Source organism: Carcharodon carcharias, chromosome 17, assembly GCF_017639515.1.
Source record: "Carcharodon carcharias isolate sCarCar2 chromosome 17, sCarCar2.pri, whole genome shotgun sequence".
Classification (NCBI taxonomy): Eukaryota; Metazoa; Chordata; class Chondrichthyes; order Lamniformes; family Lamnidae; genus Carcharodon; species Carcharodon carcharias.
Genome location: NC_054483.1, coordinates 75249148 through 75271031, shown reverse-complemented (window position 1 = coordinate 75271031; position 21884 = coordinate 75249148). Strand labels below are relative to the sequence as shown.

The window sequence follows — 21884 nt, the reverse complement described above, 5'->3', positions numbered from 1 at the left end:
CACTCTATTTTACTGTACAGCACCATTCAAAATTAACCAGTGTGTCAATTTGTTGTCAATCAATTGTGTCAAGAAAAATCCATGAATAGATTAGACTTGTAACAATAATCTTTTATCAACAATTACTTTAAAAGCAAAATTGACATATCTGGTATCAACAAATTTTGAATCAATGCTCAAAAGGATAGTGGAAACAAATTCAATAACATTCAAAAGAAAAATTGGATAAATACTTGGGGAAACAAACTTAGAACTATAGGAAGAAAGCAGAGGAGTGGGATTAATTGGATAGCTCTACCAAACAGCTGAAATAGAAAAAAATGGACAAATGGCCTCCTTCCATGTTGTATGGTTCTATTTAATCATGAAACAGTCCAGAGAGCCATTTGACATTAGATAACTTTCAAAACTTATAACATGTTAGAATACCTTCAGTAAGAATTAGCGTGACAAGAAAATGTTTGCATTTTCAGTAAGCAAACTTAAGAATTCCAATGTGAAGAATGATTTGTCTCTCAGTAGGCCTTCAATTCCCTTCATCTTGTAATTTCATCATATATAGAATTCCAGCATATAAATATTGCATTGTATCAAGAAATGGGAATTTTAAGACATAGAAACTGCTCTTTGTAAAATGCATCATTTGGTGAGATAATTTTTGTCTTTCTTAAGGTGAAAGGTATTGAGAGGAATGCAACACTTACACGAGTTTTAGCTGATCTAATACTTGAACAAGATGATTATGGCAAATCAGTACTATGTGGAAACAGATGCTGCAATGAAAATATTTATTCATAATTCTTTGCAAAGCCCAAAATATCTGGTAACTCAGGTAGCTTAATTAAGTTATCATTGTATTCTAATCGCACAAATAATTTGAGTAAAGAAAGTAGTGAGAAATGCGTCATAAAATGTTATTACTACTAGGTGTTGACTCCTTCTTATACAGCCAGACATAACCACGTTCACAGGAATTATATTTAATTTAATCGCTGATAGATAGAGCAGCCAGCATGTGAGGTGCCTTTCAGGGATAATCATACCTGTGCGTTTACTTTCTCCTTCACAAAGTTGGCAATTTTCTTTCTTGGTCCAAGAGGGATCCCCATTTCCTTCAAGTCATCTACAGTACACATGAGCTAACAATGAGCAAAAAAAAATGCGTCAAGTCCAGAGCTAAAGAAGTGTGCCATTCAAAACATTAACCTTTCTTTCATTTCCAGAAGCTGTTTCATCTGCCACACAGCACTGATACAGGTCAGACTTAATTTCCTTCAGTAGAGAATAGTATAAAATGCAAAACTAAAGTGAGATGAGGTAGGGTTAAGAAAAATGGTTCGGATCTTCCACAAAGCAGCCGTTGGAGCCGTTCCACTCGAACATTTCCACACCTCGACATGTTCTGCATTTCTTGCTGGGTCATTAGAGCCCGGCTTCTCCAGAAATGCAGAGCGCAATGTCCCTCGAAGGACGCCATCGCAGTGTTATAGTGTTGGTAGGATGGTTGGAGGGTGGTGGTCGTCGTTTGGGGGGGGGGGGGGGGCCGGGGGTGTTGGCAGTTGTCGGATGGTTGGAAGAGCATGAGGGGTGCTGGTGGGGGTAGTCCAGTCAGGTCGGGTTGTAGTCGGGGGTCAGTATGAGTATTTGGGGGTTCAGTTGTGTAGTTATCCAGGAATCAGATAAGGTTTCAGACAGCCTATCATTGCCTGGGTAACAGAACTATCTGAAATCTCCAACTCCAGCTCAAAGTCAGAGACTTTCACGGTGGGTCCCAGGGGTCCCAATTGGATGTTCCCAGGCAATTCTCACGGAATGCTTCTTGGGTCGTACATCTGGTCTCCGACAATCAGGAGAATGAAGGTCTGGCCAATCTTGCATATAATTTATTCACTGAAAACAGCAATGAACTCTTTGAAGGGAATAGTGCAAATGATTCAGTCTCTAGGTATTACCACAAAGGTCAAGGTGTCAAAAATATGATATAAATAGTACATAACCACCTCCCCTCCAAAAAGGAATGTTCTAAAAGAGTCTCTGAAGAAGACTCTGAAGAGTCATAAGGACTCAAAACTTTAACTGTTTTGCTCTCCACAGATGCTGCCAGACCTGATGAGTTTTTCAATTCAGATTACTAGCAACTGCAGTATTTTGTTTTTATTCTAAAATAAGAAACTGATTAAAAACTGCACTATATTACTGATGAATAACCCTTTTAAGAGCACTGAATTGAAGCTGAAAGATCCTCACCAATGACTCCATGTCTATTTCTTCCTTTTCCAGAGTGCTGAGGTACTCAGAAAGACCAAGCGATTCCAATGCTTGCAGCAGTGTCAGGAATTCCTCTTGTTCATTCTTCAATTCCTCAAAATCGTCAGGATCTTGGCAATTCTGGTTCTCTATCTGAATTGCAAACAGGTACAAGTTCTTATTTAAATACACTGTTGATTTCAGCTAAATCAAAGGAAAAACTTTGCCTCTCCAAATTCAACATATAAAATTAAAACAACAAGCAAGGGAGAAATGCTTTCTTTCTTTGTTAAGTCTGTTACACAATGCACCTAATCATCAAGAGATCTTTGGAATTTTGAGAACTGTTTTGCACACTTATTTTTTGGACTCCAATAACAGAAAAATATTTCCATTCAGAGATAGGCGACATTACATATTTGACAGAGAAACTTCAGTCGGTTAAGATAGAAAGAAAAAAAGCATTGTTCCCTTAAACCACCTATAAGTAAACAAAATACATGTACTAATCAGAAAGGCACTAAAATTACATTTTCCCACTAGGGAGTCAGGATTTGATAATATCAGTCATAGTCTAAAGGTTCTATGTTTTGAAGTAGTAGATCAAACAATATTCTTGTATTTTGGAAAAAGTTAATTTCTCAAGCTGCCCACACCCTACCATGAGTTTCCACATGCACATATTTGCCATAAGATTTCCCGAATCCTACAAACATCGTCCTCACATCCCTCATGTCACTAATACTTAGAAACATAGAAGCTAGGAGCAGGAATAGGCCATTTGGCCCTTCAAGCCTGCTCTGCCTTTCAATATGATCACGGCTGATCCTTTATCTCAACACCACATTCCCACTTTCTCTCCATACCCCTTGATGCCCCTAATATCCAAAAATTTATCAATTTATTTCTTGCATATACTCAGTGACCTGGCCTCCACAGCCTTCGGTGGCAGAGAATTCCACAGGTTGATCAACCTTGGAGTGAAGAAATTTTTCCTCATCTCAGTCCTAAATGGCCATCGCATGATACTGTAGCCCCTGGTTCTAGACTCCCCAACCAGGGGAAACATTCTCCCTGCATCCAGTCTGTCTAGCCCTGTTAGAATTTTATATGTTTCAATCAGATTCCCTCTCACGCTTCTAAACTAGTGAATACAGGCCCAGTCGAGCCAATCTCTCCTCAAACAACAGTCCTGCCATCCTCGGTATCAGCCCATTTGAACCTTCACTGCACTGCCTCTATGGCAAGTATATCTTTTCTTAGGTTGGGAGACCAAAACTGCATGCAATACTCCAGGTGTGGTCTCACCAAGCCCTGTATAACTGCAGTAAGACATTCCTACTTCTGAACTCAAATCCTCTTGCAATGAAGGCCAACATACCATTTACCTTCCTAGTTGCTTGCTGCACCTGCCTATTTACTTTAATTGACTGGTGTACAAGGACACCCTTTGTACATCCACATTTCCCAATATACCACCATTTAAATAATACTCTACCTTTCTGTTTTTTTTACACCAAAACATATAACTTCACATTTATCCACATTACACTGCGTCTGCCATGTGTTTGCCCCCACACACGGCTTGTCTAAATCGCCCTGAAGCCTCCTTGCATCCTCCTCACAACCCCCGCCCAGTTTTGTGTCGTCAGCAAATTTGGAAATATTTCATTTGGTTTTCTCATTCAAGTCATTTATATATATCGTAAATACTGGGGCTGAAACACTGACTATGCCACTAGTCACTATCTGCCACCTAGAAAAAGACCCATTTATTCCCACTCTGTTTCCTCTGTCAACCAATTCTCAATCCATGCCAGTATATTACCCCCATTTTGCTTTAATTTTGCCCACTAGCCTCTAATGTGGGACCTTATCAAAAGCCTTCTCAAAATCCAAATATGCCACATCCATTGGTCCTCCCTTATCTATTCTACTAGTTACATCCTCAAAAAACTCTAATAGATTAGTTAAGCATGATTTCCCTTTTATAAACCCCCATAGTCTAATCCCGTTAATGCTTTCCAAGTGTTCTGTTACCACGTCTTTTATAATAGACTCTAGCATTTTCCCCGCTACTGATGTTAGGCTAACTGGTCTGTAATTTTCTGTTTCTTCTCTCTCTCTTTTTTAAGATAGTGGGGTTACATTTGCCACCCTTCAATCTGTAGGAACTGCTCCACAGTCTATAGAATTTTGGAAGATGACCACCAAAGCACCCAATATTTCCAGGGCCACTCTGTTGTCTCACCCCTGGCCTGCAGCATGACTCAATGCTCATCACTTCTACTATTAGCATGAGAAAATAAAAAACACTACTGAAAGGCAAGGCAATTCCAGTCTCCGTCAGTTCCATTGACCGGAACAAGGCTGATTGTAAGCACTGCTCCCACTCTTTCTCTCTCTGCGCAATGTGGCGGAACAATACTAAATCTCTCACAATTACTAGGTGAAATATGAAGTAGACATACTAGAAGTGCCCCCCCCACCACTCCCCCACCCATCCACCCACCCCTGACACTCCAAACAATATCTCTCAGTCACCAACAACCTTAGGACATTTCTCTTTTAAAAAAAAAACTTGGGTGCAGAAAGAGTGAAATATTTATTCAAATTTGATTATTTAAGAGAATAATAGCCACATGTGGTATTTTGGTTAAAATACTCGAGTATTTGAAATCAGGAGGAAGTCATTTTCCACATTAACATTAGTGAAAAACTAGATGTGAGTGTAAAGCAGGGAATACTGGAACATACCCCATGTATTAAATCTTTATTTAGTTGGTAGTTTGAACACTCATGGTTGGGAAGATGAGTGGTTGGGAAGATTAGATTCAGTGGTGTAACAGTAATTCATAAAGTTTGACCTGAATAAGAGCAGTGTCACAAATACTGCAAGACAACAGATCCCCTCAGCCCGTAATGAGGAGAAGTTTAGAACCAAAACAACTCAGTATAAAAAGTGAATTAGTAATCCAACATCAAACCAGGCATGGATTGTTCAGCATGGGAAAACAGAACTACCAGTAAGGCCTGGGATTCTTCCCAACAGGCTCCAGATAACTTCAAGAAATTGCCCGGAATACAAGGGTGCTACTAACTGGGCAAAGAAGAGGCCAACCTGTAGTCTACTGGGAAGCTGTGCAATTTTGGTGTGTTAAATTGCAGTAGGCCCTGCCAATCTGTGCCTGAACATTTATATAGAACCTTTACTGTAGCAAACATCTCAAAATGCTTAAGGAGGCATGGTTAAAAAAAAACTAAGCATAAGACAGGTGAGATGAGAAAGGGGGCAGCCAAAAGTTGATTAAATATATGGGTTTTAAAAAGGGTCATAAAGGAGGAGAATGTGGTGGAGACAGAGGGATTTTGAGGAGGGGATTCTTGAATACAGAGTTTAGTTAGAGGTTGTAGGGTTGCAGGAGGTAACAGCAATACAGAGAGAGAAGTTTATTAAATAATTTGAGTGTGAGGATGAGGCTCTTAAATTTGTGGTATTAGGGACTGGACAGAATTGAGAACACTGGTGGAAATGGGTTAAGGGATCAGAAGGTGACAAGACATGAGCTCAGAGAGAGTATGAGGGGAGATAAGGAAGAAAAAGATAGCTTGGAGAGAGGTTAAACAACTAGGATTTTTAAGAGATGCAAGAGATATAACGAAGTGAGGCGTCCAAAGGAGGAGAAAGTGACAATGGAGTAGAGGGAAGAGTCTGTAGTTTTGATTGAATGATGAGCCACAATGCCACTGTGGTGGTTTGAATATTGCAAGTGATGAAGTGGGCAGACTTTGGTCAGGGGTAAGGTGTCACCGTCCATGAGCTAAGGTTCAACTGAAGCCAGAAAGTCAATGTAATTAAGTGTAATGCAGCAAATGACTAGTAAAAACAGAAAATGCTGGAAATACTCAGCTGGTCTGAAAATACCTAGAATATAAGGCTGGGCGGGGAAGCAGGAGGCTTACCTGTACTCTACTGGGATGCTGTGTAATTTTGGCGTGTTAACTTGCAGTGGACCCTGCCAACCTACTAACTAATTCGGGTTTATTGCAAAAATGATCCTGTGTCATAATCAGGAAGAGACACGGGATGGAGTAACAGAGCTAATAGTTCAGACTGATGACCTTCCATCAAAACTGGTAAAAGGTCACAGACCTGAAACGCTAACTCTGCTTGTTTCTCCATAGATATCCCAGACCTGTTGGGTATTTCCAGAATTTTCAGCTTGTATTTCAGAATTCCAGCAACTTCATTACTTTGCTTTTGTTTTCATGAATGGCAAACCCTTGTTAGTGAGTGAACAGGGGAATACAAAGAAGCATAATGATTGTTAATCCATTGGAGAGCCCATGTCATGGAGGCAATGCGTCAAAAAGCAGGCCTTAAAAGTAAATTGTTACTAAATTCCAAAGAGACTTTTTGGTGAAGAGATTTATTATACTTTTAATTTAAATAACCAGTGAAACGATAAAAGGTTTTCAAACAATATAAATGTAGACAATGCCATTTATAAATACCAAGCAAGTCTCTAGACTCAGTAAGTGGGGTGGGTTAATGGACAAAAGGAAAGTTTGGAGGTGTTGATTTTTCAGTAGCTTCTTGGAGGATGTTAAACATGGAGTTTCCATACATGTTAACCAGTGGATAAAAAAAGTTATAAAGACTACTGAGAATTTACAAATTAAAAGCATTTAAAGATATATTCTAAAAACAAAATGCATCACAAATGGCCATTTATTTGAAAGGGAATGACAAACGTGACATTGCTTTTTCGCTTGGTTTTTAAAACCCAAAATTTTCACCTTTTAGCCATAAATTGGGTATAAAGTTTGATTCAATCACCTGGAATTGAAATATCTATCTCTTCCTTAGTTTAACTATAGCTTGGCTCACTAATAACTGTTGCGCCATGACAAAACATCCATACTATTTTCTCTAATTCACAATGCATGATAAATAAAGGCAAAATTTGTAAACAGCAAAGCCTACATTTTCTTCTAGAAAAGGTTTTATTACTTTATTACAGTGCTTAAGTTTCAATTTCAAAGCCAAAAAATTATATTTAACAAATATGGTCTCTGAAGTCAGTAACAACTATCGCTAACAGTTATTATCCAAAAAGAAATTATGAGACAGTCTGCCCTAAAGAGAGAACTTAGGTTTCCTCATCCTTGTGTGGTATTTTTCCTCCTCTTAGGAATGCTCTTTTCCCTTCTAACATGGAGAAGACTAAAAAGCCTTCCCCTGGGCATAACAGAAAGAAGGGAGCATCTTGATGTTAAGGAATGAAAGGTTGCCAATGATCATTGCCAATGGTCATTCCAAAAGCAGTTAAGACTGATATCGAAACAATGAAAACCCTCCAAAGGTGGTTGTCTTTCAAATAAACCCATGCAATCTCATTTTATTTCTTTTTAAAGCATGCATGCTAAGAATAAGATAATATACAACAGTTCAAAATTGCTAACTTGGGATTTTGACCCTATAAAAACTGTGTTCACAGATTTTACACATCTGCTCAATAATTGATCAATTCTTTGTATATTACTGTACCTGAGTCTCTTCTGGGATTATAGGATCTTTCACAGTCCCATTAGATGCTAATAGAGTGGGATCGCCAGGGGAAGAGCAGCCCGTCTGACTGGCCAACAAATCAAAAAGGATCAGAGAACCTAAGGACAAATTAAAAGTGATGTATATTTCTTTTTCAAAATATTCTTGGAGACACTTTCTTTTAGTGGAGAGTGAAGAATCTTGCCAAGTATATTTACAAGTGTAAATCAAGTAAAAATAGCTGATTTTAAGAACAGCTGCATCTATTATTTTGTGCTATACAAAGAACAATGCATTATTTATAGTCAGAGATACAGTGCTTTCTGTGCCAGCACCCCACTACGGTGGGAATTTTAACCTAATATCCAATTTCATGGCTCTAATGTCTAACCCAACAGCTTTAACATTACTCTTGGACTTTCTGCCCTCTGAACCATTCAACTGGATTATTCTTTCTATACATACTTTTTCCTTTATGTTTTGAGATCTGCTAGACTACAAGTGGAAAACCATATTCTCTGTTCATTAATATAAATGATTAACATTAAAACAAACAGAGTGTAAACAAAAGCAATGCTGCCATTTTGTCAACCAATTCTGTTTTTCAGATTTACACACAGGCAAAACTTTGTATTTGCCTCCTTGGAACTCAATATATCAAACAAATAAAAGTTTCCTCAGAAAGGTTGCAGCATAATCTTAGTATCCACACAACTGTAAAAGTATGCCCGGACTTGAAATACATCTCTTATTAGCTTTTAAAAGCATTTAAATAATGACATAAGTAGTATGCAAACAAAGCATAAACTGCTGTAGCAAACAAGTGCTTCAAAAAGCTAACTAAAACAGGAACACTAAATTAATCTGATTGCCTGTTACACCAATAGTCAATAGCTAAGGGTTGTATTTCCTTAGTATTCCCTAATCAGTTTCCATTACTTTGCCTTGAAAAATTCTCTAATTACATATAATTCAGAAGAATTATGCAGCTTAAAATATGGCACCAAGATGCATTTAATCGCTTGATTCCGAATATAAAATAGAAACATTCACTAAGAGGTTTCAGGCAACTTGCATAAGTATTTGCAAAGTATTTGTAAAGTGTTGGTCAATATCTGCTAATGAACAAGAACAAAGCTTGCCTGCTGAGGCAATGACTCAAGCTAGAAAATAAAATAAACTTCAAGATTAAGTTCAAATTAAAGCAAATTCTCAAAGATCTATGTACTTAATATCACATATGTACACCAAAATAAATACACCAAAATAAATTACTCTGACAAACAACATGGCCATAACAAATTACCAGCCCCTTCTTTAAGCCTTCTTTCATGAAAGCATTCCTTCTAATTAGCATTGTGTCCTATATGCAGACTCGATGGGCCGAATAGCCTAATTTCTGCTCCTATGTCTTTGCTGTACAATAGTCACTGTTATTTTATATGTCTTCAATTCAATAAAAGATAAGTAGTAAATCCCATGTTTCCAAGGCCTAAGAAGTACAGGCATAATCTACCCTTGGGATATGTTAGGTATTTATTAGCAGTGAGAGCTACTGTGGCAATGCCGAAGAACGACCCAATTTGCCTTGAACGCAAATTAATCCAGACACATTGCAGTACTTGACTTTCAACATTCTTTAGATGAGAACAGAAATAAAAAAAGAACAAAGAATTCAGCTACAAGAAAGAGATGCATGAAACTCCAGGTGGTAGGTGCAAAACAACAAAGGAACCAAGTACCTAGAATGGTAAAGTGCTCTACTACTTTATTAAAGTATTATCCAAAATAAAATTCTCTTTCTATTTGGCTATTATTGCATTTTCCCCCTCCACATTGTGAAGTTAATGGTTAAACTCTCACTATATTCACCTCAGCCAGTAATCCAATAACCACTTTGGTAGTGTGCATTCTGGTACCATTGGCATATCTGACATTACTCGCAATCGTCACCAACATTTATAATTATTACAGTAACCAACAATATATTGGGAATTTTCAGCAATCTTCTTTCAGAAGGTGCAGAGGCAAACCCTCTGTCCAACGTCAAAAAGAGAACAAAAAATTAACTTGCTGAAAGCCTGGCCCACAGTCATACAGAAACTAGAACAATGCATTTGTAATGAAAAAAATTATGGTATCTCAGTACCTTGTGGCAGATATTTCAGCAACTTGTATATTACTATCACAGCATGGTATCTGGAGTGATATATGAGACAGAGGTACGCATAAAGAGAGAGAGGGACAGAGACAGAGGTGTGCACAGAGGGAGAAATATATAGAGACAGAAATGCACGCAGAGAGAAAGACAAAGGCGCACGCAGAATGAGAGAGAGAGAGAGAGGCGCAGGCAAAGAGGATGACTGGTGGGGGTGTCAAAGAGTGGGAGGCCTGAGAAAGAGTGGGAGAGGCTAAGGGAGGAAGCAGGGGCAGCCAGAGGAGGCTGATGGGGGTGCCAGAGTGTGAAGGGCCTGAGAGAGTGGGGTCTGGCCAGAAGGAAGGGTGGCTGGTGTGCACCAGGGAGGACATGCAAGCATTGGAAGTGTGAAAAGAGGCACAAGGAAAATGAGAGTATAGCACAGACTTTGTTGCCACAAAGCAATTATTTTTCACGAGTCCCCAAAAATCCTCAGAATGCTCATGCAAAATGGGCACTTCCAAGACCCAGAAGCTACAACAATGGTGCCTGTCCCAAAATATTATATAGAAAGAAAAATGCCCACAAGCAGTGCCAGCGGTATCAATGCATCCTCAGCCCCACAAATGCCATCCCCAAGTTCTCCCAGTCATTACACCTACCTCAGTAGAAAAATTGAGCCCTGAAACACAGCATAATTTTCCTGATGAGAAGTATATTAGTGACATTTGCTCGATACAAATAACCTATTTTGCGCACCAAACTAGCTGAGAGCATTGCCATAAGCAATTGACTAGTCATTTAAATATCAGCACTTATTACCAAGACTGTGTCCTGCAAGGGAAACTCCTCCTTTGAAATTAGGGTTTCGACTCAAGAAGAGAGCATATAGTCGATTGATTTCTGCAACCACTTTATCCACAATAGTCTGACAGTATGCAGGGCTGTTGTAGAAGAATATGTCCAATAATGTCTCATTGGTAAAGTGACGCAAGCGGCCTATACTTGGTAATGTGATTTTCTTCATACGCCTGATATAACAATAGGAAAACAAGTCAATTGAAGCCACATGGGAAAAGGTTAATATTCCATAATATAGCTCTGAATCAATGATACTACTAGATCAAAACTGAAACCAGAATAAAGTTCTGCAGCAAAAATATACAAATTATGATCTAAGTTATTTTACATAGAATTTAATTGAATTTGCAGCACAGAAACAAGCCATTTGACAAATGTTATTGCTCTACACGAGCAACCTCTCTCTCTCTCTCTCTCTACTGCATCTCACTCCATTAATATAACCTTTTACTTCTTTCTCCTTCAAGTACTTAACAAAAGGCTTTTCAAAGTCCCTGGCCCAGATTTTGCAGTAAATCAGGCAGTCTCTTTCTGAACCCTAAATTTACAGTTAAACCCAGAAATCAGGATGTTGCTGCCCGAGTTGCATTGCAAGCTTCACTCCAACTGTGTGTAGTCAATGGCACTTAGCATTCAAATTCATGGAAGGGCATGAAATTGTTGTATTTAATTTTTTAATGGCATGATTGTTTTTAATCACTTGCAAACAACCTCTCTGGTACTGAAAGTTTATTTTTACCAGTGCAAAGTCTCAAGATTTTAACTATTGTTGGAGATCTAAAAAAAATGTTTATTTTTTCTGCTTCTTTTATCTCTCAATCTTAATTTTCTTTCTCTCTATATTTTCGCTTTCTATGCATGTTTTTACATTGAATTAACTATTCCAACTGACATTGCCTAGTTTAGACTTTAAAAGTCGCAGTAAGACTTCTTCAATCTGGTTGGTTGAAGAGATGCACAGTTGCTTATCCTGTTAACCTAGATCTTAGATCTCCTTTAGAAGATGCCACACTGATTTGGATTTCCAATTACAGCAAGTTCCAGTGTAAAAGCCCACAGAAAGTCTGTGCGGAAGCATAATGTACAGCTACCATTGTTTGTTGGTTACTGACTACAAATTCAGGCAATGTATATCACTGCATTATTCTGGCTTACTTTTTATGTTACTTCTTCAAATAATTCAATAAGGTTGATGGAGCATGACCGTACCTTCTGAAATCCATGTTGACTTGCTTAATATCATATTTTAATTTCTAAACGTTTTTCTATTTACACCTTTAAGTATAGGTCCCAATGTGTTCTTACCACAGATGTTAAGCTAACTTGGTCTATAGTCCATGAATCTGATCAGCATTCCTTTTCCAATCTAGGAATAGCAACATCGCTCCACCAGCCCTCTGGCACTATTCCCTTTTTAATGGGTTAAAACGTAAACCAGCTAACAGATCTAATCGTCTCTCAATGATTTGGGTGTATTGGGGTTTTATCGGTTTAAGTTGAGTGTGGTATTAGGTAAATTGAAGGAAAGAAAGAAAAGCAAGGAAAAAAGGACTTGCATTTATATAGCACCTTCTACAATCAGCCAACAAAATGCTTTTTTGAAGTGTAGTCACTGTAGCAATATAAGTGATGCAGCCAGTTTGCACACAGCAAGCTCCTACAGACAGCAATGTGATAATGACCAGAAAATGTTACAATTATGAGGTTCATAAGATTATGTTTTCGGACTATGTCTTTAAGATAAAAATTAAGGGGGTCATATGACCTATACCGAAGTTTGCCTGGCATCAAGCCTGGGTGGTTTGATGGTAGGAGATTAAAGGGGGCCCAGATTATTTTACTGGGAAGAAGGCGCAAGGTACACTTGGAAACAATGGCCACAACCTGTGTGCTGATAATCCATAGACTGAGAGTGTCCAAAGTACCAGAAAATTGTTGGGAATGTTGGGTTGTAAACAGTTGTGCTTTAAATTGTCCAATTGTTTCCAAGATTAAAAAAAAGAGTTGTGGTCTCGAAGATAGCTCATCAGTATTTCTACCTGAATACAAAGTCCTGTGATTCACATTGCCATGGAGATGGGCTTTGAGAGGGGAAGGATTTCAACTCAGAAACAAGTTAGTCTACAAGATACAGGATAGGGAGAGCAGCTATAGACAGCAAAATGCTGTGGTTCATCATGCAGGAATGAGGGGTTAAAACGAGACTTGAAGATTCGCCCAGCTTGTGCTAGAGGAAGAATCCCCGGAGGGAAACCTCACTGTGAAAGACAGTTCTGAGATTAAAAGTTCCCAGGCTGAGAAAGGAAAAGAACAGAAGTAAATCCTTGGGAGCCATGAATCACCTTGGACTGGTTCTGGGAGAATTGAATGTCTATTTAAAGGACAGTGTAAAATATATCTGTGAAATGTGTTTTTGACTGTGAGAAAAAAAAGGGAAGGTTCTGTTTTGTGGTTTAATGTACAAGTTTCCTACAAAGTTAGTGTTTTTAGTCTATTGTTACAGTAAAAGCCTTAAACTGTGAAATCTTATCATGTCATCCTTTCAGCTATCAATTGGAAGTTCAAATTTATTTGTTTTTTTAAAGTCATCAGTCTCTACGGGGATCGTAACAATACTCTGGTTTTGTCATGCTGATTGAAGGATAAATATTGATCAGGGTACTGGGGATAACTCCACTGCTCTTCTTCAAAAGAGTGTCATGGCATCTTTTACGTCCAGTAAAGATTGCAGACTGGGCCTCAGTCTAAGGTCTCATCTGAAAGACAGCACCTCTGACAGTGCGTCACTCCTTTAGTAATGCACTGCAGTACTGAATTTTTGTCCTCAAGTGGGGTTTGAACCCACAACCTTCTGATTCAGAGGTGAGAGTGCTACCAATTGAGCCATGGCTGACACAAATGAGAGGTGAAGTAGCACTGTGCAATTGAACCATTGAGATTTTTCTCACAATGAGAACAACTCTTGTAAACATTTACAAACATCAGAAGTACATGGACAGATAATTTGGAGAAATAAAATTCTTACGTAATTCTTAAACTACAAGTGACCAGATGCACTAGAATGAGGTTTAAAGGTTTAAATATGAGGAGCCAAGTTGTCTAACAGTCACTGAAACTGCTCATATGATAGCAGAAACTAGTAAGCTTTGTCCTCTTGGATGCTGAGCCCTACAAGTCAATGATATTCAAGTTTAGAGAGGTAGGCATTTCTACAAACTCACCCAGGACCTGCTGACATTCAAGATGCCAGTTATCAAATCATAGGGCATTATGAAACCTATCATCTAGGGAGATTAAATAGTACCTTTGAGAGTCGAGTTTACATGAATGAGCACATGGACTGAGGAAATAACTCATCCAATGTATTATATACAATAATTTTTTTAATCACAATTTTATGTTTAAATCTTTCATTGGATTGGTCTTTGATCTGAAAATTCCAAAGCTAAGAAAGATAAACTTCACTTAAGACTATGAGTTTGCTTAATTATTCTAAATATGCTCTTATACAAGATATACAAAGTGCAATTCAGTTTGTGGTGACAGCTTTAAAATTTAATCTATATACAAATATCTTCCCTAATAGAAATGAGAGAACATACCTGTCTACTCCAGTAGCATCTCCATGAAGAGCACTATGCCAATGCACAGGAAGGAATTCGACTCGTGTGATTTTTTTCTCATCTACTGCTTTTTTAAAGTGCGTGCGCAGTAATTTCAAAGAAACATTTCTGAAGTCATCGACTGCAAAACAGAGTACAACAGTAAGGCTATAAATAATTGCATCAATATTGTGCAATTAGCTTCAACAAAGGAAAGAAATATTCTAATGAAAAATCTTTTAAGGGCAAGACAATTATAGCTTACCTCAAAAAATGAGATTGGGAGGGGGAGAGAGGTGTGATTTATGGTTACAATATTTCACCTAGCATGGAAGTCTTTGATCAATGTTGTGTAAGAGCACACAATTCTTTCATAGAAATAATTCTCCACAGAACTACGTCGAGTGATTATGACATGGAAGAGGCCATTCAGCCTATTGAGTCCATACTAGCTCTCTATAGAGCAATCCAGCCAGTCCCATTGCCCTGCTCTATAACCATAGCCCTGAAATACCCTCAAATACCCATCCAAATTCCTTCTGAAATCATTGATAATTTCTGCTTCCACCACCTTCTTGGGCAGGTTGGGGGGGGAGGGGGTCTAAGTCATTTAACACTCACTGCATCAAAAAATTCTTCCTCGACTACCTGAATTGCTAGCCTAAAACCTAAAATCTCTGTCTCCTAGTCATTGTACCGCTAACTAATGGAAACAGATGGTGTACCTTATCTAGGCGTATCATAACCTTGTACATCTCTATCAAATCTCTCCCCAATCTCCTTTGCTTTTTGAAGAACAACTCCAAAATCTCCAGTCTGCCCCTGTAGCTAAAATCCTTCATCATTAAGTTTTAAAGATTGAGTAAACCTAAGTTCTAAAAGTAATTCAAAACTGGCATATAAACCATGTGCTTTAACTCAAATGCTTAAAAGTGGTCATGAGCTTTACTGGAAAGTAAAACACATTCATATAATTCAACTAATTTATTTTTCAATAAAGCACTCAGCTAAAGAAGAGAGAGAGAGAGACAGATGATATTTGGGACAATGCAAAAATAAATTATAAAATCATGACGGACTTGGTAATTCCCAATAGGAACCGAAAAAATTTCAAATTACGACTTGCACTGATAAAGCACTTCATTATGTCCTTTAGATACCCCAAAGTACTTTATCGTCAATAGATCAATTTATTAGGCGCAGTCACTGTGGTTAGTTGGACCAGGTACATCACAATCCTATGAGCAGCAACTGAGTGAATGAATGATCGAAGAATCTCTTTTTGATGCTTTTGATTGAGGAAGAATGTTGACTAGGACACTTCAAAAATAGTAGCATGGGATATTTTAAATCCATCCATGCTGTTGGATGGGGCTTCCATTTAATATCTCACCCAAAAGGCTATACTTGTGCCAATGCAGCATTCTCTTGATACTGCAATCAGATGTCATCTTAGGTTATGTGTAATGGGGCTTGAGCCAGGAGCCATTGACTCAGAGGCAAGTGTACTTACTATCGACAGAGCCTATCTGACGCTACCATTGAAAATATTATTTTTGATATCCAACAAATTGTCCATCCTTAACAATAATTTCTTGCACTATTTTATTTACCTTTTCCCTCAAAATTTTCATAATGTGTTCTTGCAATGGGCATTTGCAAATATGTGTGAAAGGTTTGTATGATGTGATCTTCTATATCATACTGCCACCAAATGGCCAAATATAATATTGCTGTGGTGTTTGGGTTTAGTTGTGAGAGTTCTGTACATAAAGTAAAGAAGTGGTGAACTAATAATTTGGGAAGCTGAAACTCTAAAATAAAAGGCAAGTTCAACTTTAGATAAGAAAAAGAGAAGACTTGTGCTAAAAGTAATAAATGGGAGGTCAAAATAAATATTTCGTATTCAAAGAGTTATTGTCACATATGGCTATGGAAGCAAGACAGTTACAGTTAAAAGGAATTAGGTTGCCTCTTCATTGCAATATTGTTACAGGTAATATATTAAATTAGATTAGAGCAGATAGCTCCAAAATGGAGATAGCAAATGCATGATAGACCAAAAGGTTGAGTTAAAATTTGAGTTGAAATATACAAGTTTTGATTACATTATACTTATATATTAAATGTTACCAAACATTAAGTTCAAAATTGTAATGCTATCCATCTCAAGAAACATTCATATTTTTATGAGCAACATTATAAATAAATGTCATACATGTCAAAGTGCCTAATGTCATTTTGTTGACCATAAACAAAATACAAGTGAAGAAACTATATTTATTTGACAATTAAGCAACTGAAAAACTTAAGTAGAAAATCCAGGAGCCCTGACTCTACTACTAAAATTCATCAAGGTGAATTAATTGCCTTGATTATGCCTCCTCCTTTCTTTGAATAAGAATTTCTTCAAATTGCAAATCTATCCCTAGTCCTCCATGCAAGTGACTTGAAGTAAGTGATGTCAAAGTTATTATCAACAAGTATAAAAGTAGTTAGCACATCTCAGGATCAGCTCATATCAACCTGCACAACAGCGCCTGGTTAGATAATATATCCAAATTCTGAAAAGATAATCTTTTAGAGCCTTGTGAATTGGATGGGAGGAAATATGGGTGTGTGGAGAATGTCTCATTCATAAAGAATGAGGTGGGTAGGTAGGCTCATCTTTCTTTCATTTGTATTCTCCACATAGGGAGACTCTTAGGGAAGGGATGCAGGATACAATTTCAGTATCATCCCAGTGGGAGAACAGTGCTGACCTTATTTATTAAGATGACAACAATCACAATGATCATTGCAGCACTAATTACCACATAAATCTTCAACATTGATAGAGCAAAATTAAAAGTTTAATTTAATAGCAATGTATGTTATGCAACTTCAAACATTAAAAAACTGATATTAGTATAAATCTGATTAACCTAAAAGTAAAGTTCAATTATAAAGAGTATGATGACTGCCAAACTATTTTAAAAAAAAAGGTTGAAAGAGACTTCAATTAATAATCTTGAAATATAATTATTGGAATCATGCACCTAAAGGATAGGAGAAAGGATTTTAAATTAAATTACCTTTCTGTGTCTTCCTTCCATTAATTTGAGACAATTGGATACTGGAGCTCTATATATTCATGAAACATTCTCCCCACCCCCTGAACTATTTCTGCACCTGTCTGTTGAAAAATCCTTTCCCCTGGATAAACCTAAATATTTCTGGAACTAAAGGATTGAAATGGAGATCTACCACAAGTTGACTATACACTTTAAATGTAGGTTTTCTTCAAACATGTTTCAAGAATTAAATGACAAATTTGCAAAATACCAGGAAGGAAATTTCATTATCAAACAGACCTACCACATTCAACAATACTTCTGAAACGTAGGTCACATACAGGTCCAATTCCATGTGCCATGAACACCAGATGATTAACCGGTGGCAGCTCACCTAGGTTAATAAGAAAAATTTGCTAACCAAAATAGAAATTCTTAGCCTTTATCAAGATTGTGAGAAACTTCTTTAAAGCATTCATATAAAAAGTATTATTCGGAAATGCAATGATAGTTATGTAATCCCCGGTGTACAGCAAGATCCCACTAAGTATTTCTTCAACACATAGAGAACTTTAGGTGGTTAAAAAGTCAATTTTTGGAGAACCAGGAGCAATTGCTGTAAACGAACAATTTCTGAACAGTGGGATGGCCCCAAGACAGATCATTATTACGTATATTTAGTATTAAGAAAACACTGGGGAGACAGTTATTAGCTTTACAATGTAACAAAGTTACTTTGCTGAACTTTTCTTTGGCACTGACAAAGTTCAACTTTATTTATTCATACCAATTTGTTATCTGATGCCATTCATTCGTACAGGGTTGTGATCAGACTCATACCTTCAGGAATCTCATCATGGTCATCATCAATCCCACGTTTGACCACTCTGGGCCTAGTCTGTCCATCCGGTGTGGTTCCCCATTCATCTGGTTGTGAGGAAGCCTGGAACTGAACTATAACCTGGAAGCAATCATATTAGCTTGAATTATACCTTTTTTAAAATATATAATTACTGTGAAGGCTGGAAGGCATAAAATTAGGATTTAAAATAGAATCAATATAAAACAAGTGGAAGTTAAAGCAATTAGGAAACACCTCACACCTTTCATAATAGCAGGGTACAATTTTTTTCTTCTCTCCTGAAAAGAGTGACTTAAAGTTGTAGAATAACAGTTAGGTTCTTGCTTTAGCTAAAATCCCACCATGGCAAGTTGTGACATTGAACTCATTCCAGGTCGATGTAATGTGTATGTAAAAAACCTTGCATCTGCCTGCACTTCCCGTCAACCTATTTCATTATAAATATGTGTTCACATTTATGATGGAAACCGCCTATAGAAATCTGTAACTACTATGTACCTAATTGCCACTATAATTGTGGAGATAGAAATATATGATGGAAACCCAAGGGCAGAATGCATAACTTTAAAATAGGGATTAAACCATATCTGAACACCCTGGTTCAATTCTCCTGTCCTCTAAATCTGCCTCATCTGAAGACTATACTTGGTCTTGAACCTCTGTCTACAACAACAAAGGTCAACTACTAAATCTGGTCATTTGTCAACTACCACCCAGGGAAAAATAAACAAGAAAACTGTTCAACTATCAAAAAAATCCAATCTGAGGTCCTTCAAGGAAGCTATCTTTCACCCTCACCAAATTAGAGTTGACTCAGTTCCACACAACCTAGCTGGTTTTTAAATGGCCAAAGCAAGCCATCTAGTGGTAAAAATAATCATACGAAAAGGTCCACTAACCTATCAGGGGAACTGGAAATGGGATATAATTCAGCCTTGGTAGCATCACCCACATCCCGAGAACAGTTTCCCTAAAACTGGTATCACACCCAGAGGCCAGTTACTATATGTGCCTTGTTTGTTGGTATGGCAATAGGATTACACTTTGTCCAATCCTGTTCCTACCTGATGTTGAAAAGTACTTATGTCCAGACAAGGTATGCTAGACAGTAGCCACAAGTGAGAACTTGGATCTTTTTCCCCCAACCCCCACACAGAGGGCTATCGCACCCTCAACATTAACTTAACTGAGAATAGGTAATTCAGCACGTAGCACGATTGAAACTAAGATTTCAAATGATTCAATAAAGCTCATGGTACCTTTATCACTTAATCATCGAGAAAATCTCAAAATCAACATAAGGACTTTCACAGTTAAAAGGGGTCGTCTTCAGAAAGTATAAGTGGCCCTTGCAAGCTTATCCCAAGGGCATCACAGGCCGGATATGGATCTATGGCTCTTCCTTTGGAATGACTGAGCCTGTTGCAGCAAATGCAACAGTAATGCAGTAATGCAACATTACTGTCTAACATGGAACCTTGCTTTCCTGTACCAGGACAGCATCACTGAGAGCCGAATCAATTATTTCCCCTGACTGAATAGAAGCAAACTAACATCATTCAAAACTCATATGTTTATATCAATGATATTGCTTTAAAGGTCACAAATTGCTGTTCTTATGTAAACTGTACCTTTGGATTATGCATAACAATGGTCTCCCCACTAGAGAACTCGAGTCTTTTATGCCACTGGTTGGTAGTTACAGTTTTTTTATATTCTCCCTGAAAAATAGATAAATTAGAAGAGGCTGTCAGTATTTTCAATTTGCTTTCCTCAACAAATCAAAACTATTTTAAGGTTAAACTGAAAACGTCTGACTAGCTTTAGGCTTCATATACCAGTATTTAACAAAGTGCATATGTTCCAATAGCTTGAAATGCTAGTGTAATGACTGTAAATTAACAGATTCACAAATTACTTTCAAATGCCACATTGTACCCCTGCAGTAGAATTGTTCTCAATTGCCATTTATGCTATTTACACAGAGTCCCTTAGAAGATTAATACTTCCCAGTAAGTAAAATAAAATTACATAGGAAGGAATTCATTGAATTCAAATAACTTAATACGAGCAATTGATTTTTGCTCAAAAGTGCGATCTTTGGATTTCTAAAATTGTGAGGCAATATAAACCATACACAAATCATGAGCGAGGATCCTGCGGCACCCATGCCAAATTCCAGTATTGTCAGAAATCTTTTGACTGCTTCAGTCGTCAATCAGAACAATGGAATAATGCAACATTAGTGAACTGGCAAAGGGATCCATGGCTTTTGTGAAAGGCTGTGAGGTTGTCTCAGATAGATTGTGCCACTTGTTAAATACAACACAATGCCAGTGATGGACAGGGTGGTATAACGCTAGGAGTCAGTCGTTTCCACAGGTGATCTGCCAGATCTGTAATCAAGAGTATTGGCCTTCCAATTTTGGACTCCTCTCTTTTCTCTCCCCACCCCCATATCTCGAAGACAGATGATAAACAAAAAAAAAATAGCTGGTGAAACCAAATACGTTTCTTGTCAAATTGAAAAAGAACGTGAACAAGATGATGTTTACCCAACAGAACAATATTGGAAAGAAATACAATACACAATTGCAAAAATAAAGACAACTGCATTCATAAAATTCTACTATTAAAATAATTAATATCCATCTTTAGCATCGTACATGATGTGGGCAACTGAAGGTGGCTTCTGGGTGGCTACTGCTCACACATTATGGGCATGCATCACATCATAACTGCAATGTGCAAATTCTGATGATTCCAGGGTTTAGCCCCAATTTTAAGATTGGCATGCAGGAGGTAATTTTTAGGATTAATTTTTAAATCAGAATATTCAGTCCTGGGTTCAATAAAAGACTTTAGTTATTTTATCAAGGATTCACAGCATCCTTAACTTGGTTCACTCTGGCAGTCTTATAAATGTAATCAAAGTATATTATCAGTAACTATGTCATTTAAGGGCAAAATGTATTTTCTTCAAGTTTGATCAAGCATAGAAAAGGCAGTTTTGATTTTTCAAAATCTACTGCCAGGTTACTCATGGCAATGGACATGTTGGAAAGGGAACTGGAAAGGTCCAAGTATCTGATAACTTCACTATCCCACCACTTTCAAACACTGCTGGTTTTCTTCAATACAGGATTACCATGCACAAATCAAATCAGATTTGCCATTGCCATGCTGGTTACTTCACAGAAAGGCCAGACTTTGGCAGTAGGAGCAATCCATACAAAGTTTCTCTATGACCCTGGAAAGGTCATCAAAGTGTTCTAAACACTGCTTCGACTGAAAACACTATAAATTTTCCATAGGGTTACAGCCTGTCTTAAAATTCACAGATTTAATCACCAGGAAAGTACAGTCAAATCATTTTAATATCCCGGAGATCAGTTGATCTGAATTTTCTTTCATTAGGGCAACTGTAGGAGCCTTGTTGTTAACTCCTAGGATAAAGATGAGTTGTAGCTTAAGGCATGAATGTTTCAAGCCATGTCAACATAACCAATTCCTGTTGATTTTCTTTGTTTTATTCTGAGCCAAGATCCTTGCATTACCAGCTCAGGACTAC

The 21884-nt window shown here is 37.6% G+C and overlaps 1 protein-coding gene across 1 annotated transcript in view; it reads right to left on the bottom strand.

Annotated features, from left to right (window-relative positions):
- LOC121289831 (SEC23 interacting protein) overlaps positions 1-21884 on the bottom strand; it is a 126081-nt gene that overhangs the window by 83903 nt on the left and 20294 nt on the right. The window contains exons 5-12 of the mRNA XM_041209718.1: positions 19945-20034; positions 18292-18412; positions 17756-17845; positions 14399-14540; positions 10758-10966; positions 7799-7917; positions 2248-2400; positions 1044-1139 (exon numbers count right to left, since the gene is read on the bottom strand). Coding sequence (XP_041065652.1) covers positions 1044-1139; positions 2248-2400; positions 7799-7917; positions 10758-10966; positions 14399-14540; positions 17756-17845; positions 18292-18412; positions 19945-20034 — 1020 coding nt within the window. The remainder of the gene's footprint in view (positions 1-1043; positions 1140-2247; positions 2401-7798; positions 7918-10757; positions 10967-14398; positions 14541-17755; positions 17846-18291; positions 18413-19944; positions 20035-21884) is intronic.